General features: G+C 43.6%; 1 protein-coding gene across 1 annotated transcript in view; it reads right to left on the bottom strand.

Annotated features, from left to right (window-relative positions):
- The window catches only part of LOC126155223 (GATA-binding factor A-like), an 84,246-nt gene that overhangs the window by 44,087 nt on the left and 13,897 nt on the right, over nucleotides 1-26,262 (bottom strand). Inside the window, exons 3-4 of the mRNA XM_049916215.1 lie at nucleotides 19,066-19,245; nucleotides 1,053-1,225 (exon numbers count right to left, since the gene is read on the bottom strand). Coding sequence (XP_049772172.1) covers nucleotides 1,053-1,225; nucleotides 19,066-19,245 — 353 coding nt within the window. The remainder of the gene's footprint in view (nucleotides 1-1,052; nucleotides 1,226-19,065; nucleotides 19,246-26,262) is intronic.

The following is a 26,262-nucleotide window of genomic DNA, read 5'->3' as shown; positions in this document are numbered from 1 at the left end:
AGGTCGTCAGTCCCCTAGAACTTAGAACTACTTAAACCTAACTAACCTAAGGACATCACACACATCCATGCCCGAGGCAGGATTCGAACCTGCGACCGTAGCGGTCGCGTGATTCGGGACTGAAGCGCCTAGAACCGCTCGGTCACCACGGCCGAGGAAAATAATGATGATGCACTTTTTAAACGAAAACTATATTTACTGTACATGACATATCGTTTAAAAGTACTGCAGTACTTTACTACATGTACCACATTGTATATAAGGAAACATTACTGCGATTACCTATCAGCTAACTCACATTCTCCGTCAAAGAATATATTTTCACATTGTAAATATAAAAACATTACTGCAATTACGTGACAGCTAATTCACATTCATCATAGACGAATAACTTTCCTACCTTCTTCTTGTTAGCGTACATTGTACTCAAATGGGTCTAACACACACTTAACAACAATTGTCAACAAACTTCAGATTAAGGTGCATGTAACTGTAATGCACCTGATGGTGCTGCCGAAACGCGACTTGCTAATAAATGCTAGTAAAAACGATACTGAATCTGAAAATGGTTGTTTCATAAGTTTATAATAGTACAATCGCAGACCTCAAACAATTCCATACAATATGGATAAAATTTAAATTCCTCATGTTCACTGTCAACTCTAGTAAGTGGACAAGTTAGATAACCCTTGGTAGTGTGGCAGTGCAGATAATTATTCGAAATCCGCCAATACAAATTAAAATCTGGTTAAAATCTGTGGAGCAGAACGTGCTGTAATTTTCCTCACGTGCCGCACTTCAGTAAAAATTGGATTCTGATTGTGGCCGCGAATAGGATTTCTCGCCACACCACAGAAGCTCGAAGGCACGGAAAGAAGGACTTTCAATTACCTTTCCAAAAGAACCATCCCGGCCATTAGAGGCTACAGTAAAGGCTTATAGCAGTCCTACCAATTTTAAGTCAAAGTCAAGAAACTGTTCTATAAGGGGACTTAAAGAGCAGTTTGTCCGTAGTGTGGTGCTGTGTAGTGAGCGGGAAGTGAGATACTGACCAGGCGCTTGGAGGGCTTTATGAGAGGCCGGTTCATGCCGTTCATCTTGTGGTAGAGGCCGCACGCGTTGCACAGGTAGTGGCCCGTGCCGTCGCGCCGCCACAGCGGCGTCGAGATGGCGCCGCAGTTGACGCACTCGCGGCCCTCGCCGAAGTGGAACTCCATCGCGCTGTCTGCAACACCAAAGCGCACGTGGCGGCTTCTCTCAGTGTGCCAACTAACACCTCAGGAACATTTCATACACATTATGGAAAATCAGTCGCTACACCACTGCTGCGCAAGTACTCGGGTTAGGGATACAATAGGATCATCGGTTGGGTGGGAAGGGGACTTCCAGATCTGTGGTACAACTGTGTTCCCAATCGCGATCCCAATGCTTTGCAGGCTGTACGCAGTCAGTTTCACCGACCACCCATGTTTCACCTCAGACTCAAAGCTGTATCTTGTCACTGGTTCTTCTCCAGACCTTCCTAATTCAGCACAGACATTCCCTCTATGCTGCGGGACTACTACGAAGGTCGTTCAATAAATGCAGAAAATTCTGTATGTCGGCATCCGCAGCTGTAGAATAGTATCAGGATGAAAATGACCACTCCAGCTGTATGATAAATATTTATTTATAAACCAACTAGTTTCGTGGCTCAGAGCCACGTCTTTAGGGATACATATTTATTTCATAAGTTAGTTCAAGCGATAACCAGTAGACATCCCAGCATTCTCTGTACAGTTGTAATAAAAATGTTCTTCCGTCAAGCGGTCGGCCGGCCGGAGTGGCCGAGCAGTTATAGGCGCTACAGTCTGGAAGCGCGCGACCCCTGCGGTCGCAGGTTCGAATCCTGCCTCGGGCATGGATGTGTGTGATGTCCTTAGGTTAGTTAGGTTTAAGTAGTTCTAAGTTCTAGGTGACTGATGACCTCAGAAGTTAAGTCCCACTGCTCGGAGCCGTTTTTTTTTCGTCAAGCGGTCGGTAGTCAAACTGGCAGTCTTAGCGATCGCTGCGTGCCTCATGACGTCACGACGATAGTTTCCTTTGTCGCTATGATGTTTCCTGCATTCTGCTGTAATTTAACTTGACCACCGACATTTTGATGGTTGAACAGTTTTTTTTTTTTTTTTTTTTTTTTTCAATTGGTGAGAGAGTGTTGGGTCGTCTACTGGTTATCTCTTGAATTAAGTTATGAAATAAATACGTATCCCTGAGAATGTGGCCTTAATACCATAAAACTAGTTGGTTCACAAGTAAATATTTATCATACACCTACATTTGTCTTTTTAATCATGATACGTTCAATAAGTAATGACCCAACTTTATTTGCGGACGATAATGTACCGGATGTTACGAAGCATTTACATCTAAAGTCTGGGGGTGACAGATCACGTCAGGGGGATCAACTTTTACTAGAAACAAAATGTTTTCTGAGGCTTCGTGGCGACGCTTCGTTTCTTCATTATTGATTGTACCCCTGAGAGGCAGTCGGGCGTAGGCAAGCGCGGCGCTCGTATGCAATGTGTGTTGCCTGTAATACAGTCATCTGCTCCTCCTGCTAGGAGATAAGCCGAAAATCACGGTATCAGTTTACTAGGGTAGGTAGTATGCAGATACAGCGCACCTGACAAGTAGACCCTGCTAGTTCGGTGAAATCTCATCCTCCCAAGGATGGCGAATTCAATAAAAACAAATCTTGCGTGGCCAGGAAGCGTTAGCGATTTTGTCTGTAACAAACGTTGATCGCTATGACGTGATCTATCGTCGTCACACGTTTGATACAAAGACTTTACAACACCCTGTCTGTAGGAAAATGTCCATTTAGGCGCTTCAACTTAAATATTTATTTTTGGATGTGTGCGAACTTTAGAAAAATTTCAACTGATGGTAGGGCATTAAAATTGCGTCTACGTAATGCGCTGATATTTAATTCTTGGTTACGAGTAAAGAAACCGTGGTGAACATCCATAAGCAGTTTGCACAGTATATGGTAATGATCCAGTTGATAGTAGTGTTCGGGGATGGATAAAGAGAGTTAAAAGCGGCAGTCAGCACAGAAGCTGAGCTCCACAGTTGGCCAGTTTTGTGACGTCCCATCACACCCACTGCCCCGAACATGGTGAAAGTGCGCTGATGCCATTATTTATGGGGATCGGTGTATCACAACTAGAAAGTTGTGTTTCTAGCTATTAGTGAGCATCGGAAGCGGTGTGCAATGAGACACGTGGATATTCAAAGGTGCACTCCACATCAGTTCCACGAGAGCTCACAATATACCACAACGTTCGAAGAATAGCCATTTCGCCGGAGCTCTTGGAGCAGCTTGACGTGAAGCGAGAGGTCTTTTTGTCACAAATCGCCGTATTTGACGAAACCTTGCTGCATCACTTTGAGTCACAAACAAAAAGTCACTTGAGTGGCACCTTCCGCAATCAACAAAATGGACGCTGTGATGCGTTTGTAAATCTTGGGCACTCTGTAAGAAAAATTTGTTTACCATTTCAGTCTGATCACTCAGAAGGCAGTCTGATGCTATAAGTGCGCTGTCAAAAATTTATATTTCTTTAAGAAGGTCAATTTTTATTTGCTATTGTTGGCAAATTCAAGTATCTGAAGGTTCTGCTCTATGCTGTTTGCTGAATGGCTCTATTGGGAATCTATATGTGGAACATGCAGATTCAGATTGTAAAAATGCATGCGTTAACTCTCTGAATCTTGTGGTGAAGCTTCTACTAGTTTGTCGAATATAGAAATTTGGACATGAGTTACAAATAACTTTGTATATATCTGATTTTTCTGAATTTTCATCGCCCTTGCAGGCGTGTTACTCCCGCAGCAAAATGGGAGTCATTCAGTCGACATTTGGAAGTATGGCGAACTACTTTGAACCAGCCGGTGAGGCTCGCTTGGCTTGTGCAAATAAGAGCCCAAGGCAGGGATCAGAGATTGGAACACGGCCCGGCGCATGGTTTTAACTTGTAACATATATTCATCTTAACGTGTACTACGTTAAAGGGGAAGGTGCGTCATATCACCAGCGGATACGTTCAGCTGCTAAAATGAAGAGATTTTCAGTCACATACGTTAGTAGCTCCCTTTGGCAACATGTGAGTTGAATATTATATTTCCAAACGCTCGTTATAGATGATAACGTTGATGACTAGTACTAGGTCTTGTTTGCATCGTTGACGCGTAAGTAGGAAGCCAGCAAGATGTCGGTTTCTTCCGATAAGCAGTAATGAGGCCGTCGGGCTAAACTCTTCTCCGCGACAGGAGGATAATTGTCAGGCGTGGCTCGCCCCATACGCCAGGACAGGTTACTCTCGCCCAGTCGGGCGATTACGAGGTGTACGCACTCATCACCTATCATCTTCCACATCTTCCACACGACGCTCTTAAGACGAAAACTTTTTTCACCGCCGAAAAACAAACCAGTTTCTTCCGAGATCGGATCCGTTTCGCTATTTTGATATCGTCTGCTGACGTAGATGAGCCACGAGGAGACAGACGTTGATAAAGCGCTCAGTGGAAACATCGACGTTCCTGACGTGGCATATACGGATACTTAACACACTACAAGATATCGAATCAACTTCGGCTATTTGAAAGGAGTCATAATGGTACCTTTCTAAGCATAAGATGGAACTGTGAACAGCGTTATGAATCCTGCTTTCTTGTAAGACGAAGTGACTCGCTTTTAAGCGCAGACGCTATAGAAAGGTACAAGCAAAATATCCTAAATACACTGAAGAGCCAATGAAACTGGCACACCTGCCTCATATCGCATAGGACCCCCGCGAGCACGCAGAAATGCCGCAACACGACGTGGCGTGGACTCGACTAATGTCTGAAGTAGTACTGATGGGAACTGACAGAATGAATCCAGCAGGGCTGTACGGGGCGGGGGGGAATGGAATACTCTTCTAAAGAACACGTTGCAAGGCATCCCAGATATGCTCAATAATATTCATGTCTGGGGAGTTTGGTGGCCAGAAGAAGTGTTTAAATTTATAAGAGTGTTCCTGGAGCCACTCTGTAGTAATTTTGGACGTATAGTGTATCGCATTGTCCTACTGGAATTGCCCAGATCCGTCGGAATGCACAATGGACATAGATGAATGCAGGTGATAAACAGGATGCTTACGTACATGTCACTTGTCAGAGTCGTATCTAGAAATGCAGGGTCCATGGATTCATGAGGTTGTCTCCATACCCGTGCACGTTCATCTGTTCGATACAATTTGAAACGAGACACGTCAGATTAGGCAACAAGTTTCCAGTCGTCAACAGTCCAATGTCGGTGTTGACGGGCCCAGGTAAAGCGTAAACCTTTGTGTCGTGCAGTCATCAAGGATACACGAGTGGGCCTTCGGCTTCGAAAGCCCATGTCGACGATGTTTCGTTTAATGGTTCGCACGCAGACACTTATTGATGGCCCAGCATTGAAATCTGCTGTAATCTGCGGAAGGGTTGCACTTCTGTCACGTTGAACGATTCTCTTGAGTCGTGATTGATCGCGTTCTTGCAGGATGTTTTTCCGGCCGCGGTGATGTGGGAGATTTGATGTTTTACCGGGTTCCTGATATTCAGGGTACACTCGTGAGATGGTCGTACGGGAATATCCCCACTTCTTCGCTACCTCGGAGATGCTGTGTCCCATCGCTCGTGAGCCGGCTATAACGCCACGTTCAAACTCACTTAAATCTTGATAAACTGCCATTTTAGCAGCAGTAACCTGTCTAACAACTGCGCCAGACACGTGTTGTCTTATATAGGCGTTACCGACCGCAGCGCCATATTCTGCGTGTTTCCAAATCTTTGTATTTGAAAACGCGTGCCTATACAAGTTTCTTTGGCGCTTCAGTGTATTATGGAACGATCTGTATCATTACTGTCTATGCGTTGGACATCCGGACTAACTCAAGTTCAGCGTTTAGAAGAGAAACTGCCCAGCTGATAATTCAGATGAAACGGTAATTTATATACAGGGTGCCCTAGAAACTTTGCGACAAATTTCCAGGGGGTGTAGAGAGTGTCTTGAGGGACAAGTCGAGATAGGAACCAGTGTCCAGAAACGTCGTCAAACGACGATACAGAGCATCGAATTTACCGGCGTCAGCATCTGCCACCAGGCCATCCCTTCGGCAGCAAACGAGACTTTGTACGCGGAACGTCTTACAATGCTATTTGTTATTCACTGATCACGACTGCTTGCCACGATCGCCATTGGAGGAGATGGTGCTAGCTGCTGCGTAGACAGGCCATGTCTCCGATGATTGCGATGCGTTGTTGCCTCAGTGGATGACGGTATCGGACATGGGTCTTCATCTGCAGTTTAATTTTATCCTATATACCGAAAAACACTGGAGATTTTAGAGGATTCCATAAGAAAAATAAACTGCGTATGGCAACCCACGTCCGAAGCCGTCATCCACCCAGGCAACAGAGCATCGCATTCATGGGAGAAAAGGCCTGCATACGCAGCAGTTGACGCCTTCTTTTACACTGCCGATCGTGGCAATCAGTCGCTGAGTAACAAACAACACTGTGACACGTTCCGCCTACAGCCCGTCAGTGTGCAAAGTCACATGTTTGCTGCCTAAGGTGAGGCCTATTGGCAGGCGCCGGTACCTATAACTTCGACGCTCTGTAGCGTCTTTGGATTACGTTTGCGGACAAGGGTTCCTGTTCTCGATTTGTTCTTTAATGTATCCTCTACAACCCCTCGAAATCTGTCGCAACGTTTCTCGGACACCCTGAGTTTCACACGAAAAAAATGTATAGGATCCAAAGTTGATTATTTTCGAGGGAGACATCTGTTGGTGCTAAAATTAACCCGCCAACCCGGCGCCCTGGGGGTAGTGTGGGAGGCAACTTTAAAATTTCAAATGGGAACCTCCATTTTTTATTGCATAACCAGATTCTACGTTAAAAAAACTACATACATTTTGTCTTAAACATTTGTTTTGTCTCTTGGTAGTTGGCACTGCAATTCAAGAAAACCCATGTTCTCGTTTTTGCATGGAAAATGGTTATGGATAAATAAAAAATACTTATTTACTTCGAAAATTTTGATTCGCCAGAACTAAAACTCTCCCTCTCTCCCCATAGGGTGGGCTTTGAGAGAGAGGGTTTAGAGTTTTACAAAAGTTGACCCACATATTATTTTTTACGCAGATTCGGATAGCCGGCCTCTGTGGCCGAGCGGTTAAAGACGCTTCAGTCTGGAACCATGCTACCGCTACGGTCGCAGGTTCGAATCCTGCCTAGGGCATGGATGAGTGTGATGTCCTTAGGTTAGTTAGGTTTAAGTAGTTCTACGTTCTAGTGGACTGATGACCTCAGATGTCCCATAGTGCTCAGAGCCATTTGAACCAGATTCGGATAAGTTCTGTTTGTTTCGTGGTCATGAGGCCACACAACTTTTAATTATCAAATAAATCATCTGACTAGCTTAGTAACTAACAAACCAACCATCCTACTTACTAACTAGTGAATTGATTAACTAGAAAACTGACTCATGAACCTAATTTTTTATTAGATTCGGAGTAATCACTCTTGTTTGTCGAGAAGTCTCACAACTGGGGTGCTGCTTAGTTTGAGTCTTTTAGTTTCGGGTAGAAAAACGTAGAAAACGACATTCATAAATGTATTGACTTAAATCACATTGTTCACACCTTTATTTTATTTCGAAATATCGCAACTGTTACGTCGTTTACATTTTTAGAATTATCTACGATAATCGATATCCCACTCAGCCCTAATCGATAATCGATGCTCTTGTCCAGTCCTCGCTGATGAGCGGCTAATGTTTCGGAGTGCCGCCGAAAGGTAGCGCAGGGACGAGAAATTCGCCTTTTCTCGTAATAAGACTGGGCTTTAAAAATTATAAGTATTAATGTAATAAGCGCACTGTATCATTTACCCGTCTGAGCATTCAGACAGCAGTACATCGTTTATAACGGTTGCCTTTTGGGCGACTTATGTTTGATTACCTTGTGTGACTGCGTTCGCGGCTTTTGCTCTCTACCAGTCGCTTTTGACGTGGAGTTAGTATTGATAGGCGGAATTACGCCGAGCGGGCCGCTTCTCGCTCATAGAAATTCTAACCCTGGCTTTCTCGACGCCCCTTATCTTTTCTCGCTTGAGATTAATAGGTGGCATATGTCATTATGAATTATCTTTCTGTGGAAGAAAAAATTGAGATGGTGTACATTTATGGAGAAAGTGGGAGAAATTTTGACGATGCAGTGGCGCTTTATGCGCAGCGTTTTCCTGGCCAAGTACGATCACGGTCCTCTTTCGTTCGAGTTATTGAACAATTTACTGCGAAAGGTAGTGTGAACTAGAAACATAGAAACAAAGAACTCGAGCAGCAACTGTTTGTGGAGAAAACAAACACGTGGCAGTCCTAGCTGCTGTGGCTCATAATCCACATGCGAGCACAAGAGAAATATCAAGGCAATCAGTAATTTCACACATGAGTGTTTGGAAAATCCTGAAGCTCCACAAATTTCATCCATGCCATGTATCCATGCATCTGGAACTACATGGCGATGACTTCCAAAACCATCTAACGTTTTGTCACTGGGCTGTTCAGCGGATGCAAACAAACCAAAACTTTTTTTCCAGAGTACTTTTCTCCGACGAGGCAACATTCAAAACCACGGCGAAATTAATCGCCATAACATGCATTACTTTAGTGAACAGAACCCACATTGAGAAGTCAACCATCAGCGACCTTGGCCTTAATGTTTGGTGTGGTATAACTGCCGATAAATTGATCTGTCCATGTTTTATCGATGGTAATTTGAACTGCAACAAATATCTAAGCTTACTTTAAAAAGGAACTGCCAGATCTACCTGAAGAATTGAGCATCGAACTTCGACAAAACATGTGGTTTCAACATGATGATTGTCCAGCGCATTATTCATTAGTAGGGCGCGATGTACTAGATCGACTTCACCATGGTCACTGCATCGGCAGGGCAGGTCCTGTGAATTGGTCAGCCAGATCGCCTGACCTTACCCCGACAGATTTTTTCTTATGGGGTTATCTAAAAGATATCGTTTATCAGGAAACGCCTACCACTCGCGAAAACATGATGCAAAGAATAAGACATGCTTGCGCTGGAACTACACCAGACATGCTATCAAGATATGTGCAGGGATATACAGCACGAGTCAATAAATGCATCGAAGTTGGAGGTCATCACTTTGAACATTTGATTTCATAAAATGGTGAGACGCAAGGGATTTACGGAGAACAAGCAGGCCGAAAGTGTGAGGCGAGGAGACTCACTGGAAAGAAGCACTCCGAAATTCATTTACTTGCAAGTATTTGCAAATAATCAACAATAAAACGAAACTAATCTTTCCTTTTCAGGACCACCAAATCTTAAACGGGAATACGTTCATCTTTAGTTAGCGAATGGTTAGTCTTTTACGCAGTTCGTCTTTTTCTTTGTTTATTCTGTTAGCTAATGAGTACACTCGTTAGTAAGTAGGATGTTTAGCTATTTAGTTAGCTAGTCAGATGATTTGTTTGATAATTAACGGTTTTGTTGCCTCATGACTAAGAAACAAACAAAACTCATCCGAATCTGCGGAAAAAATTAATATGTGCGTCAACATTTGTAAAACTCTAATTCCTCTCTCTCAAACCCCACCCTGTGGGGAGAGAGGGTTTTAGTTTTAGCGAATCAAAATTTACCAAGTAAATAAGAATTTTTTATTTGTACGTAACCATTTCCCACGCAAAAATGAGAACACGGGTTTTCTTGAATTACAGCGCCAACTACAAAGAATAAACAAAAGTTTAAGGCAAAATGTACGTAGTTTTTTTAGGTAGAATCTGATTCCTGCAATTAAAAATAGGGGTTCCCATTTGACATTTTACAGTTGCCTGCCGCCTCACCCACAGGGCGCTGGGGTGGCGGGCTAATTTTAGCACCAGCAGATGTCCCCCTCGAAAATAATCAACTTTGGATTCTACACATATTTTCGTGTGAAGCTTATTTATCGAGTTATTCTAGTTTGTCAACTTAAAATTTACACCCTGTGTACAAGGTGTAAGACAACTATGAACACCGTTTTGTAGAGCCGGTAGAGGAGACAGAAAGGAACATTTCAGTTATATGGCACAACTGTCACGGGTGTACTTTGCTAGAGGCCCTTGAAGGGTTTGATGCTGGTCTTCGCTTAAGTCACTGTTCACAGTTGTTTTTATTGCTTCATATGCAATACCTAGACACTGGAATTAAATCTACTACACAGTTATGTACATAGTACTGCTAGGAACGCTTATTTTTCGTTTCTGTTAGCAGTGTCCACGTCCCTGGGTAAACAATTAATTTATGGTTGTTTATGTTATGTTGCGTTTCCATGGAAGTTTCTCCTGATGTTTACAGGTTTTTGGTTGCTTATTACATTCTAGACGTGTTACAGGACATGCATCTCATCTGTGGGAAAGCAAGATGCAGGATGCAGTAGTCGGAAAGCATGGCGTCTGTGTGCAGAAGAATTTTCAGGGAAGAGGTTACCAAATGATGTCATAATTTTTCATGAAAGACGATCCCTCAGATCACACCAACGAGAAATTGGGAGATGTCTAAGTGTGTAAACTGCTAGTTTGTGAGAACTGTGTTACAGTGAATTGATGAGAGCCCAGGACCAGCACATGATCCATATCCAAGAGTTGAAATACCTTCAACGCCAATGTGTGTAACGTCCTACACTAGACAGGCATGCATACAGTCAAGTATCAGGAGGTACAGTATCTATCAGCTTTTCCCAGTACGCGGAATTCTGTGAATAGTATCTGCACAAAGTTGTAAATGTCTCTGGCTTTACAACGTGTGTTTTACTAACTGACAGGACTCCCATTCCTGAGAGTCGGAAAATCCATAGGTAACTCGTGTGATCCAGTATCAACACAAATGTGTGGGCTGGTACTGTTAACAACCATCTGTTTGGGGTGTATCTTCCTCCTAACACGCACAGTATGGAAAATTAGCGTAACTTTCTCCTTGAAGTCTACGGAAAAGTTGGAGAACACCTCGCTAACAGCCAGATTCCACAATGACCGAGCCTTACCACACTTTGTCGTCGATTTCGGAAAACATTTAGATGATTTTTTCCCGGACTATTGGATTGGTCACCACCTTCTCCCGATCTCACACCTATGAATTTCCTTTTGAGCGTGGACATGAATTTTCTGATGTGCGGGACACCGATAGAAACTCCGGGAGAATTAGCTGCTTGTTTGGCTTAAGCTGGAGCCATTATTCGTGATAAACCTCTCCGTTTTGAGCGTTTTAGACATTCACCCCTGAATTCCTCTTCTGTAACGAATCGAACTCCCATTTATTAAACAGCTTGAAAGTTCTGATTTCTCCACAATTAGATTAATGTATTAAACACTTACGGGTAAGCATATAAGCGATAAAACGCTACGAAAATATTTGAAATTATGCTTTAAGTTTGTTGAAAGCCGCTAAGTGCTGTCATTATCAATCACTGGATGAGTATAGTCTAGTAATGGGCCCTCCGTTTGAAGCAAAAGTTAGTTTTTCACGCATCTCGTTGTTTAGGACGTAGTATCTTCTGAACTGTGCGTCGTACTATGATATAACTTTGCAGGGACATTCAGGCGTGTAAGTGGATACTGCCTACAAAATGTGTTGCGAATAGTTAGTAGTAAAGAACTAATAAAGTAAGATGTAATGACTGTTGTGGCAATTTTACTGCACGAAAACCGGAAATGTAAGTGGTAAACTTCTTTCATAATTTTGTGGGTGGTGTCAGCGATAAAAGGTTTCGTAAAGGTTTGAACTTCCGTGTAACGTTTGTTACGTGTCACTAAGTGCTCCCATTCTGAAATATTGGGTCAAGTATAGTTTGCCCGGGTTCGATTCCCGGCGGGGTCAGGGATTTTCACCTGCCTCGAGATGACTGGGTGTTTGTGTTGTCCTCATCATTTCATCATCATCCAGGAAAGTGGCGAAATTGGACTGAGCAAAGATTGGGTAATAGTACGGGCGCTGATAACCACGCAGTTGAGCGCCCCACAAACCAAACATCATCATCATCAAGTATAGTTTGCGTATTTGTGTGTGTTCAGTTACGCGCCCCAAGATGTATACATATTTTCTAACTGTAATACTTATTGCGTTAATCCTTCAACGTAAGGTTATACCTCTTGACGAATAGATTACGACAGCATTTTAAATTTGTAATTCGGTCAGTAATTGTATGAAATATTGAAAATCAAATTTTTTTTTTACCCTGGAAGCCATTAGATAGGCAACCTACAACTGTGACTAGATGACCGTGCACCGGATTAGCCATTTCGAGATGTAGGTTACGGCGCAGTTACGAGTTGTGCTTTAATCAGACATTTTCAGTAACATCTCTAAAACAATATTCATCACACGGAGGTTTGAACACTGTATCAGAACATCACTAGCGTCAAAACCATCACGGATCCCTTAACGGAAAATGATGCGCCTGTGACAATTTTCCACAAAAATTAGTTTTTTCTTATCTGATTTACATACCCTAAAATATAACATAATACTTTTTATACACAGTCTATGTAGTAATAGTCATGGCCCTATTATACTCCCTTCGGGTATACCCAAAAATATTTGAAATTCTCTCTGTTAACACCGACGTGCTGTGTTCTGTTTGCTATGAACAATTCAATCACAACGCCGGGGCGGTATTCCGCATAGGCATATTTAGTGCACAAAGGAATTACAGACTCTCGCTGCCCGTGGACATTAATTTAATGGGGAAAGTTGAAAATTTGTGCCTGACGGTGACTCGAAGCCGGGTCTCCCGCTTACAGGGCGGATATATGGTGTGTGTTCTTTCGGACATGTCCTAAAGAAGTATGATCAAAAGTATCCGGACACTCCAAAAACATACTTTTTCATATTAGGTGCATTGTGCTGCCACCTACTGCTGGGTACTCCTTATCAGCGACGTAGTCATTAAACATCGTGAGAGAGCAGAATGGGGCGTTCTGCAGAACTCACGGACTTCGAACGTGGTCAGGTGCTTGGGTGTCACTTGTGTCATACGTCTGTACGCAAGATTTCCACACTTTTAAACATCCTTAAGTCCACTGTTTCCGATGTGATAGTGAAGTGCAAACGTGAAGGGACACGCACAGCACAAAATAGTACAGGCCAACCTCGTCTGTTGACTGACAGAGACAGCCGACATTTGAAGAGGGTCGTAATGTGTAATACGTAGACATCTATCCAGACCATCACACAGTAATTCCAAACTGCATCAGGATCCACTGGAAGTACTATGATCGTTAAGCGGGAGGTGAGAAAACTTGGATTTCATGCTCGAGCGGCTGCTCATAAGCCACACATCACGCCGGTAAATGCCAATGTTATGGTGTGGTCGTGTTTCTCATGGAGGGGGCTTGCACCCCTTTTTGTTATGCGTGGCACTACCATAGCACAGGCCTACATTGGTGTTTTAAGCACCTTCTTGCTTCCCACTGTTGAAGAGCAATTCGGGGATGGCGATTGCATCTTTCAACACGATCGAGCACCTGTTCATAATGCACGGTCTGTGGCGGAATGGTTACACAACAATAACATCTCTGTAATGGACTGGGCTGCACAGAGTCCTGACCTGAATCCTATAGAACACCTTTGGGATGTTTTGGAACGCCGACTTCGTGCCAAGCCTCACCGACCGACATCTACAACTTTCCTCGGTGCAGCACTCCGTGAATAATGGGCTGTCATTCCCCAAGAAACTTTCCAGCGCCTGATTGAACGTATGCCTGCGAGAGTGGAAGCTGTCATCAAGGCTAATGGTGGGCCAACACCATACTGAATTCCAGCGTTACCGATGGAGGGCTCCACGAACTTGTAAGACGTTTTCAGCCAGATGTCAGGATACTTTTGGTCACATAGTGTATACATATTTACTATGTGATCAAAAGTATTCGGACACCTGGCTGAAAATAAATATATATACTGAAATAAATATATATATATTGAAAATAAAATTATATATACACATAATTGGGCGACAGTGCAGAACTTTTGTAACATTTGTAAGATTGCATAAAGCTTAAATAAAGAGCCCTGGTGGACAGTACACGACCAGATGCGCAAGACTGGACTTACGACACATCAGTTCTTACTAATCCACCAAAAGCATTGAGTATTCATTGTCATAATTTTACTAGACATTTCGACGTCGTTGCTTTCCCAGGAGCAACGCAACTGAGCTAAGCACCGGAAGTGCCATCTGACAATGGTGCTAAGCTTCCAAAACACACTGGAGATAAATATTAACTTAAATACCACTACTTTGCATTTTTTATTTATATCTGAAACAATCACGGAAACAGCACATCAAACATATACACTGATAAGACAGAACTTAATTACTACTGCCGACCGTGACGTTCGATGCCGCCTGGTTGCGCTACGGGAACGTGACGCGGTAACAAAAGTATGTAAGCTAAGCAGACACGGACGGGGGATCACCCTTGAGAAGTTATGGACTGCAAGTAGGGAAATTCATTTAGATAAGCGACTTTGATAAAGGGCAGATTGTTATTACGCAGAGCCTGTGAACGAGTGTCTCGAAAATGTCGAAGCTGGTCGAATGGTATCGCGCTACTTTCGTGAGCATCGACGGGAAGAGGTAGGACAATGAAACTACCAAGTCACGACTGTGCACAGAGCATGGAGATCGGAGGTTTGTCTGCTCTGTACAGTAGAATAGATGGTGATCTATGTCATCTCTGGTGAAAGGGCACAATGCTGGTGCACACACAAGTGTTTCGGAGGATACCGTTCACCGCACATTGTTGAACTTGGAGTTCCGCAGCGGACCATCGCTACATGTTCACATGTTGACCCAACGACATCGTGTTATACACTCCTGGAAATGGAAAAAAGAACACATTGACACCGGTGTGTCAGACCCACCATACTTGCTCCGGACACTGCGAGAGGGCTGTACAAGCAATGATCACACGCACGGCACAGCGGACACACCAGGAACCGCGGTGTTGGCCGTCGAATGGCGCTAGCTGCGCAGCATTTGTGCACCGCCGCCGTCAGTGTCAGCCAGTTTGCCGTGGCATACGGAGCTCCATCGCAGTCTTTAACACTGGTAGCATGCCGCGACAGCGTGGACGTGAACCGTATGTGCAGTTGACGGACTTTGAGCGAGGGCGTATAGTGGGCATGCGGGAGGCCGGGTGGACGTACCGCCGAATTGCTCAACACGTGGGGCGTGAGGTCTCCACAGTACATCGATGTTGTCGCCAGTGGTCGGCGGAAGGTGCACGTGCCCGTCGACCTGGGACCGGACCGCAGCGACGTACGGATGCACGCCAAGACCGTAGGATCCTACGCAGTGCCGTAGGGGACCGCACCGCCACTTCCCAGCAAATTAGGGACACTGTTGCTCCTGGGGTATCGGCGAGGACCATTCGCAACTGTCTCCATGAAGCTGGGCTACGGTCCCGCACACCGTTAGGCCGTCTTCCGCTCACGCCCCAACATCGTGCAGCCCGCCTCCAGTGGTGTCGCGACAGGCGTGAATGGAGGGACGAATGGAGACGTGTCGTCTTCAGCGATGAGAGTCGCTTCTGCCTTGGTGCCAATGATGGTCGTATGCGTGTTTGGCGCCGTGCAGGTGAGCGCCACAATCAGGACTGCATACGACCGAGGCACACAGGGCCAACGCCCGGCATCATGGTGTGGGGAGCGATCTCCTACACTGGCCGTACACCACTGGTGATCGTCGAGGGGACACTGAATAGTGCACGGTACATCCAAACCGTCATCGAACCCATCGTCCTACCATTCCTAGACCGGCAAGGGAACTTGCTGTTCCAACAGGACAATGCACGTCCGCATGTATCCCGTGCCACCCAACGTGCTCTAGAAGGTGTAAGTCAACTACCCTGGCCAGCAAGATCTCCGGATCTGTCCCCCATTGAGCATGTTTGGGACTGGATGAAGCGTCGTCTCACGCAGTCTGCACGTCCAGCACGAACGCTGGTCCAACTGAGGCGCCAGGTGGAAATGGCATGGCAAGCCGTTCCACAGGACTACATCCAGCATCTCTACGATCGTCTCCATGGGAGAATAGCAGCCTGCATTGCTGCGAAAGGTGGATATACACTGTACTAGTGCCGACATTGTGCATGCTCTGTTGCCTGTGTCTATGTGCCTGTGGTTCTGTCAGTCTGATCATGTGATGTATCTGACCCCAGGAATGTGTCAATAAAGTTTCCCCTTCCTGGGACAATGAATTCACGGTGTTCTTATTTCAATTTCCAGGAGTGTATTTGCAGTGTGCACGGTACCATCTGGGTTTGACCGTTTATCAATGGAAACGTGTCGGCTCATCGGGTGAATCACATTTTTGCCAAGGGGCTGATGACAATGCAGTTTAGTCCCTTTAATCCCCAAACCAGCCAATCAACATTTTTGCTACATTAGGTCGACGGACGTCTTCACAAATGCCGTCATCGAGGTGAACGGCGGCTCCAGACATGCAGCGCGCCACAGACGCAGGCTGGTGGGAGCAGTCTTATGCTATGGGAGACATTCCCTTACGCTTGCATGGGACCTGTGGGAGCAATCGAAGACACTCTGGCAGCTGCAAACCACCTGCTTTCCTTCAGGCTTGATGTCTTCCCCGACGGCGAGGTCATCTTTCAGCAGTGTAATTGTCCGTGCCTCGGAGCCAGAACCGCGCTACAGCAGTTGTGCAGCACTATAGTGAACTCATGTTGATGTCTTGGCGACAATATTAGCCTGATGTAAATCCTACGGAACCCACCTGGGTCGCTATCGGATGCCACCACTTCGTAGCTAAACCAGCGGTCCGTAAATTTACGCGAATTACATATCTAATGCAACATACCTCCACATACCTACCAAACTTGACAACAAACTGTAGGATTCCTGATAGGCAGAATCAGTGATGTATTTCATTCCAAAGATGGGCAGACGAGCTGTTAAGCAGGTGATCAAAATGTTTTGGCTCATCTATATATATTTGGCTTTATGTACAAGAGAGCTTACACCACTTCCACTTTCTAGTTTAGGCTTGTATTTCACATGTTCTAAACATTCAATTACTGAATAGAAACAGATCAAGTAAGTCTGACCTTAGGGTTTCACTAGAAAGTTACATTGATGAAATAATTTTTATCTGATGTGGAAGACAATGCTAAATTTGTATCGTGCTATTTGTGATGGAATTTTTGTAAGCTCATGACTTTTCTGACTATATATGCAACTTCCCTTTTTGCCTTGTAACATGTTCACGGATACTGAAGTTTTGTATTTACATATACTACCGACAGAACGACAGGATTTACATATTGACAAGGGAGGAAATGCGCGCTTTAACCCTTTCGTGACTGAATTAATTAAGATTTCGCATATTATTGGAAAAATTGGTCTTCTGCTTTTGGAATGGTACTGAGTGAGACAATGTTGTTTATAATTTTGAATTCATTTTAGGTGGGATGTATCTGTCCGACAGGACTCGAGGAGGAAAAAATGGTTCTCTAAATATATTCCCTCTCGAGTCCAGCGAGACATATGATACCCATTTGAAATAAGTTTTTTACAAGGAATTAGGATCTGTGAAAAGTAGAAAGTAAGTACCATTATTGTTTGAAACAAACTCCAGGATAATTAGCCAGTTATAGTTCTGTCACCTGCTCACCACCCGAAAGATATATGATCCGTCAAAAGAGAAAAATATAGCTGATACAACCTCAGTTAAATCCTGCCCTGCAGCCATAGCAGAGTACTAAATTGTAATTGGAGCTGTACACCGGTTCGACCAGCAGAGAAAGGTATGCCATTGACAGTAGGTCACTCAAATGGTGGGATCGTCTTTCTTGTTTTCCTTTACACGATGCAACAGTAAACAATTTCATCACGCGGAACTGTAATAATGGAGGACAATGTGACCGGCTTCCTTTTCACAGATTTAACTGGGAGAAATGTAAAGAGAAGGAGAAAGCAAGCATTCATCACAAAAATAAACCACAAGTTTGCGTAGTTTTGCGTTTCATATCACACCAAGAAAAATATAATAAGATTAGAGCACCTAATAAAACACGTAAATAAAAATTTAGACACAAATGATGAACAAAAGGGACAAATAGGAATTTTCTACGCGCACTAGCCTATAAGGCATAACCAATAATCGAATTGAAAAGTGTTTATCAATAAATATATGCACAAATCTGTATACTTTAGCAAACAGTGTAAAGAAGACCTTTACTGAGTTTATCTTTTGCAGACAAGAAAACGAATTACAGAAACCCCCAAAAATACAAGGCACAACTGAAGCAATTAAGCGATATCTCTCACATTAAGAAGTAGTCAGTGACCCTGTTGGCTCCAAACACTTGTTAAATTCAACGCTAGATCGCAGCACTGCACACATGTGAGACTTTCATATTCCTGTAAGCTTGAAGAAATAAATTGTTTGTGATTTTGGCTTTTAGGATGTTTTCAACAGTGGAATGTCATTTCTGACGATACGAACGTAAGGACAAAACACCATTTACTCCCCAAAAGAAGAAAAATCTCCGAGCCAGCCATCAATCGAGAACGGTCCCCTTCGGTTACGGTTAGGTATCCCCCACGCTGACGGCACAGATACCGCGGTGAACACGATTAAATAAATGTGTATGTGTGAGACATATGTCCCACTGGTCTCGAACGGGTTAATAGGGCTGTCATGGTAATTATACGCCCATTTATTTCGGAAACAAAATGTGTGATTTGCGAGCTAGATAGAGCCGAAAACTGCCGCTGGTGCGCGCTGCGACCGCGAATCCGCGTTGAGACAAGCGTGCCGTATATACAAGCCGAGTCGTTTCAGAGTGTTACATTGTTACCCAGCACGTTGAACTCGGCGCGCTCGACGTCCACGTTGGAATGCACGGTCCGGCTCTAGGCAGAGGCGAGCTGCGGGCTGCGGGCTGCGGGGGCTTACCGTAGGGCGAGGCGCGCTGGAAGGAGGCGGCGCCGTCGTAGGCGCGCCACGACGACATGACGACGGCGGGGCCCTGCGGGTAGAGGGCGTGCCCGTGGTGCTGCGACGGCGCCATGTAGCCGTCCGCCGACACCGGCGCCGCCCAGCCGCCCCCGCCGCCCACCAGCGCGTGCGCGCCCCCTGCCGCACGCAAAAAGCTCCATTACTACACTCTGCTTCCATTAACTACACCTTATGTGAAAGCGAATTCTTCCGCTACTGTTTCCGAAAACATCAAACCCCGTGTTGAAAAGCAATGTGAAGTTTCAATGCGACGCCGGCCGGAGTGACCGTGCGTTTCTAGGCGCTGCAGTCTGGAACCGCGCGACCGCTACGGTCGCAGGTTCGAATCCTGCCTCGAGCATGGATGTGTGTGATGTCCTTAGGTTAGTTAGGTTTAATTAGTTCTAAGTTCTAGGCGACTGATGACCTCAGAAGTTAAGTCGCATAGTGCTCAGGGCCATTTGAACCATTTTTTCAATGCGACGGTTACATAGGTCATCTGCAGTAACCACAATGTTATTTAATGTTTTGCGTTTGGTCGTTCTAAGGAATCTGAAGAGGTAATACTGAAGTGATCCTCATTCTACAAGGTAAAGAAATGAAAATAACTGACATAATCGTAATGATATTTATGATACGAATAATTCAAGAAAGTGGGTTACAAACATCCTCAGGTTGGGAAAAATATATGTGTTACAACGATGCATATTTCTAACGTAATATGTTTATCTAACATTCTTAGCAGATAGAGAACTGAAATTTCGAGATTTCACAAAAAAAATCCTGCTTATTCTTCACTCCTTCATAAAATGGTATATAAGTTATATCTATGTGGCGTTTGCAAGTATTTTACTTTTATACTATATTACCTGTGTATCCCTATAGAACCTAAGAACGTGCAGCTCTTTTTATGTTGCTATCTTCGAAACTAACTGACTCTATAACCAATAAGTGTTAAGTTGAATCAAATTCATGTGAAAAAATGGAGGTAATGAAACTGAAATGCGTTGGACATGTTCAAAACAGGATGGACACGAGCTTCAAAAAGTGAAAACAAACTCTTCGCGACACCACACTGCCGGATGGCACGCCACTGAGGGGTCAAATGACTAATAAAACAATAGATCAACAATTATTGAATGGCCACCAGAAATAACGGAAATGCTTTAAAAGTCTCAATAAAGCAGTCTACACCTCATATACCACAAAATGTCAACTGACAGAAAATCGGTACATTCACTTTGCCCAGCTGGACCTGAATCATGGTGCAGATTCCTGTATGCTGAAATTTCAAGAATGTGTTTTGAATAGAACAACGCTATTCCCGAAGCTGTTGTGGAAGTCATCAAGACAATTTATAGGGACCTAGCCCATTCTGAGCTCTCCCAAAAGTGTTTACATGGGCGGACGCAGAATCCCAATATACCTTTCAATAACGTTATCTGGACGCGAGTACCGAAAACTCTGAAACTTCCTGGCAGATTAAAACTGTGCGCCAGACCCAGACTCGAACTCGAGACCTTTGCCATTCGCGGGCAAGTGCTCTACCATCTGAGCTTCACAAGGACGACTCATGCCTTGTCCTCACAGCTTTACTTCCGCCAGTACCTCGTCTCCTACCTTCCAAACTTTACAGAATGGCTCTGAGCACTATGGGACTTAACTGCTGAGGTCATCCGTCCCCTAGAACTTAGAACTACTTAAACCTAACTACCCTAAGGATATCACACACATCCATGCCCGAGGCAGGATTCGAGCCTGCGACCGTAGTGGTCGCGCGGAAACTTTACAGAAGCTCTCCTGCGAACCATGCAGGACTAGCACTCCTGAAAGAAAGGATATTGCGGAGACGTGGCTTAGCCACAGCCTATGGGATGTTTCCAGAATGAGATTTGCACTCTGCAGCGGAGTGTGCGCTGATATGAAACTTCTCCTAGGCTGTGGCTAAGCCATGTCTCCGCAATATCCTTTCTTTCAGGAGTGCTAGTCCTGCATGGTTCGCAGGAGAGCTTCTGTAAAGTTTGGAAGGTAGGAGACAAGGTACTGGCGGAAGTAAAGCTGTGAGGACGGGGCGTGAGTCGGCTTGGGTAGCTCAGATGAACGCCGGCACGGTAGCTCAGAGTGTTTGGTCAGAGAGCTGCTTGGCCTCTGCAATAAAAAACTGAGTGAAAGGATCAACAACGAACTTCAACGGATGTCATGTGACGTCCGTAACGACGAAATACAACGATCAGCCACAAAAAAAAAAAAAAAAGAAAAGGTGGTAGAGCACTTGCCCGCGAAAGGCGAAGGTCACGATTTCGAGTCTCGATTCGACACACAGTTTTAATCTGCCAGGAACTTTCATATCAGCGCACACTCAGCTGCAGAGTGAAAATCTCATATCTAAAACTTTGTTTTTAGTGTTAAATACACTGAAATGGGGAGTTAGTGACGCTGTACTAACATTTAATTAGGGAAAATAGGGAGAATAAGAGTTGTATTCCATCTTAACATCACCTCAGGCTGTCGTGCTGAAAAGCGGTTGAAAGTATTAGACAAATTAACATGCCAAGGCACAGCATGCAGCAGAGTTCACACCCAAGGAAGTAAAGTGAACCAGAAGGAAGAAGCTTTTAGAAAAGGAGGGCAGCAAAGAAAGAAGATGGTGCTGACTAAACTGCTGGGTGCTCCTGAGCCTTTATTTGAAACTATGAGTGAGTATTTATCATTTTAGACGCGATTTTCTCAAAATGAATTGTTTTATACTTTGTGTCTATATACCAAAAACACTTACATGAAAATTTGTGACCTATTTTCTTATAACACACGTCACCTATTGAAGCAAAATCATGATTAGAACGGTATGAATCTAGGAGGCTTCATGTACAAATATTTGTAATAAAAAATAGCATAATTTACAAAACAATATTTCACTGGGTCTTTTGTACTTCATCTCTTAATCCTGTGACAGTAGACATAAATAGCATAGGTATGCAAACTGCAAAAATCTTAGATTTTTACCTTTATTGGTTCCAGAGACAAATGTACATAAACTTGGCTTATTTAACATTGATCACATAGGCCCTGCAAACTTCTCTTAAAGTAAACCACACCAATTACAGGTGACAAGAAAGTACACGTGTAAGGAAATGCCTGGTATTGAGTAATAAATTAGATAAACTGGAAACATTATAATGAAAAATTATATGGAAAATATTGGAGCTTCTAAGAGCAATAGACTTCTGAAATTTGACAAGTAAGGTTGGAATATCTGAGCACAAGCTTTTGCATCTGGAGTCCACTGCAATAAATTTCATCTCGTTGTGTAACCTGGGCGTGATGCATTTAAATTACAGACGTTTCAGCAACAAATGGAGATAGCCTCCAGGGTGATTACTTGTGCCGTCGGTTTCTGGAGCAAACCCACATTAAAGCAACAGGAACGTCTGACAGGTCTCAGGTCTCAGAAATAACAGGCTAGGACGTAAGCAGCAGTTCGTCGACGTTCGACCTAATTCACAGATGACAGCCAATAAATATCGACATATAATATCTCTAGTAATAAGCATCTGATGTCCCTTCCATTTTGATCCCATCATCCAATCAATAAACCATATGCCAAGATGTCCAGACAGTTTTAACTGGAGGCATAAGAGCGCAATTTTGTTCTTAAATCAATAGTCACAAGCTGGCTGTCTGCAATAGTAGCCGAAACGGCGGTAGTTTTACCACATCATGATGCGATCACACTCTCAGGATAATTTAATTTAAATGTTGAAATATATCAGGACATAGCACATATAACAGAAAAATCAGAAAGAAATAACTGATATTATTTGTTAGTTTGTGTAGGACGGATTTACCTTCGCGAAAGAAGTATCGATAAGGTCAAGTATTCATGACGTCATGAAAGACTTACAAGGTACCAGCATAAGAGAATTAGAAACAACAGGCCTTATCCGATTCCTTCTTATTAAATAGTATTATGCTTATTAATATAAACGAAAGTGTGACTTTCCCTTGTCTTTGTAAATGTATGGTCATGCAAAATCATATGGTCCACTGAAGGGCACTTGCTGGGATGATGTGAGATTTTGTATTGTATTCACTTTCTGTTGCGGAAACTTCGAGGGGTTGTAGACAGTGTCTTGAGGAACAAATCGAAGAAAGGAACCTGTGTGCAGAAACGTCACCCAAGGACGCCACAGCGCGTCGAAGTCACGGGGTACCGGCGCCTGCCACTTCGCCACCCCTTCGGCATCAAATGTAACCTTGCACACTGAAGGATTATAGACGGAACGTCTCGCATTGTTGTTCGTTATTCAGTGATTGCGACTGATTACCACGATTGCGAGACGGAGATAGTTGCTGTGTGGACAGGTCTTGTCTCCTACGAATGCGATTCTCTCTTGCCTCAGTGGATGACATCTTCGGCTACAGGTTAACATCCCCAGTTTATTTTTCTTCTGCAGCTCTCTAAAATCTCCAATGTTTTTCGGTATACAGGAGGAAAATAAACTGCAGACGGAAACCCATATCCGAAACCGTCATCCGACAAGGCAACAGACGATTGTATTCGTAGAACTCAGGGCCTGCGTACGCACTACCTAGCTCCATCTTCTCCGCTGGCGATCGTGGCAATCAGTCGCGATCACTGAGGACAAACAACAAAGCGAGACGTTTGCTGTCGAAGGGGTAGCCTAGTGGCAGGCGCTGTCGTCTAACACTTCGACGCTTTAGCATCGTTGGATGACGTTACGTTCCTACCTCGACTTGCTTGTCAAGACACCCAATACAAAGTTTGTCGCAACTTTTCTGGGACACACCTACGTGCAGATACTGCTATTAGTGACTGAAGACAGTGAACTGAACAACGTTACATCAGCATTTACGCCATCTGCAGCAAATAATTATAGTTATTACAAGTCGCTTGGTTTTGGATTGATTAGTACCTCCAAGTACATGTGGTAAAAGCAAGCTGTTAATGCTTCTTTCTCCCTGGGCAGCAGGTAATATGCCAAAGTGGGGACGCATTGACGCACAACGGTTAATGTATGCCGGCCGGAGTGGCCGAGCGGTTAAAGGCGCTACAGTCTGGAACCGCACGACCGCTACGGTCGCAGGTTCGAATCCTGCCTCGGGCATGGATGTGTGTGATGTCCTTAGGTTAGTTAGGTTTAAGTAGTTCTAAGTTCTAGGGGACTTATGACCACAGCAGTTGAGTCCCATAGTGCTCAGAGCCATTTGGTTAATGTTTACTGACAACCACGGTCTGTTTAGCAGTGTATTTAAGAGCATCACGCAGTAAATTATGCGATGTGTTTGTCGGAGAACTATTCGATACAAAGAAAAATCGACCAACCCACTGATGTGTGTATGTACATACCACATATGCAGACGTCTGCACCTATACCCATTACTCCCTGTATGTAATCTGGAATTCCTAAGAAATTATTTTTCTCTCCTCTGAACTTTATTGAAATTCCCTTATGTGTTAGTTAAGAACAATGACCTCAAACGAATTAGTTTTCGTTTACGTTATGTTTATATCAGACTACATTCAGCAGTGATGGCACTTTCTCATAGGTTTTAAATGAAATTTTCAGCAAGCCAGATGAGGTCATGTTACAGCAGAGCTTCAAGGCATGTGGCTGCAATGACAGAGCCTTTGATATTTTGCTATCAAATTAGGCCAGATGTTTTCAGTTTATTAGGAAACGGCAATTTAAAAGAGTTGACGTATCCTCTATTATTTCTCGAAACGTACTAATAGTGCCGGGACGAAAGGGGTTTCGTACGAAAGGATTTTTAGCCGGCCTATTATATCGCATGCTGGTTTTGCGCTAAAACTATTTATGGAAAATTTTAACATATAGTTTATTTGTAAATATCATAGGTAAAAGGGCATCACGAACGCCCAGGTTCGTACCTATGTTTTCGACGCTAACTTATTAATCACGAAAAAGAGACTATTTTCATATTATCTTATTAAAAATACCTAATGAATGTAAGTGATAATGTTTGTCGAGCCAAAGTTATACCTTATGTGATCCTACTGACAGTCCTTAATCTCTCTCCGTCGTACAAACTGGGACAAAGATTCCGAACGCAAAACAAATTTTTAGACACGTGAAAATATATAGACAAGGATGTATCATAAATTCATGATTATTATTTCACATCATTCGGTTCATTTTTAAGGATGTTTTCTGTTCATTCCCACGACTATCTTTATTCCAAATACTGTCATATTTAAACCCATAAAAGTGCGATAATTTCGCACAGGTACCCTGATGTGTTTTTACTGTGCAATAAAGCTCCTGCAGACTCTGCCACAAATTTTCGTAAACTCTGGACATGTTTAATATTGGAGTTATTTAACTGTGCCCACACATCCTTCCGTTCGGCTACCTGTGTTTACTACCTCTCCAGACATGGAAAAGAAAGACCAACATCTGCCGTCGCAGTGTTCTGCAAACGAAGAGTAGTTTCAGATGTCGTCGAGTAACTGTTAAAAGTCGCTGTCTGAACAGTTCCACGAAGAGAGTATCCGTTACATCGTCCGTGGCTACAACAGGTGTCTTAATGTCACAGGAAATTATGTTGAAAAAGAGCTTACTGTTGTAGTTTTAATAGTTAGATAGTAGAAAGTCGAAACAAATTTCAGTCATAGTTTCCGTAACGATCGAATGAAAATTACTTTACAAATTACTCTTTCATAACTGATAGCCTGTGTATAATTGACTGGCATATATCAGGACATCACGGTACAGCCAGATCTCACGCTAATGGGTGCCGGTGGTATTCAAACAGCTTCACAATTTCTTTGAAGCATCTACGCATTAAGCGCTCGATGAAATAACTCTACGGGTTGAAGTTGTTGGATATTCTGGTTTCTGCTCACTCGTTCATTCCAGAAATCTAGTCATTAGCTCCTTGAGACAATATTTTGTCGTCAGCGGACACTTTAATGCTTATTTTTAGGACTGTGTTCAGCAATCGCTAATTTATTCGAATGTCCATAATAATAAGCTCCAACACGGTATGTGTGGAATATCTAAAACAGTTTCTATCATACTCACAAAAAAAATTAATAATTACAGGCAGTTTGAGACGTAAAACCTCTGTTTATCATAATTTGTAATTGTGTTCTACCGATATTGTTAAGAAAGG

Source organism: Schistocerca cancellata, chromosome 2 (assembly GCF_023864275.1).
Source record: "Schistocerca cancellata isolate TAMUIC-IGC-003103 chromosome 2, iqSchCanc2.1, whole genome shotgun sequence".
Classification (NCBI taxonomy): Eukaryota; Metazoa; Arthropoda; class Insecta; order Orthoptera; family Acrididae; genus Schistocerca; species Schistocerca cancellata.
Note: the sequence above shows the minus strand (reverse complement) of the source record. Positions and strands in the feature narration are given on the sequence as shown.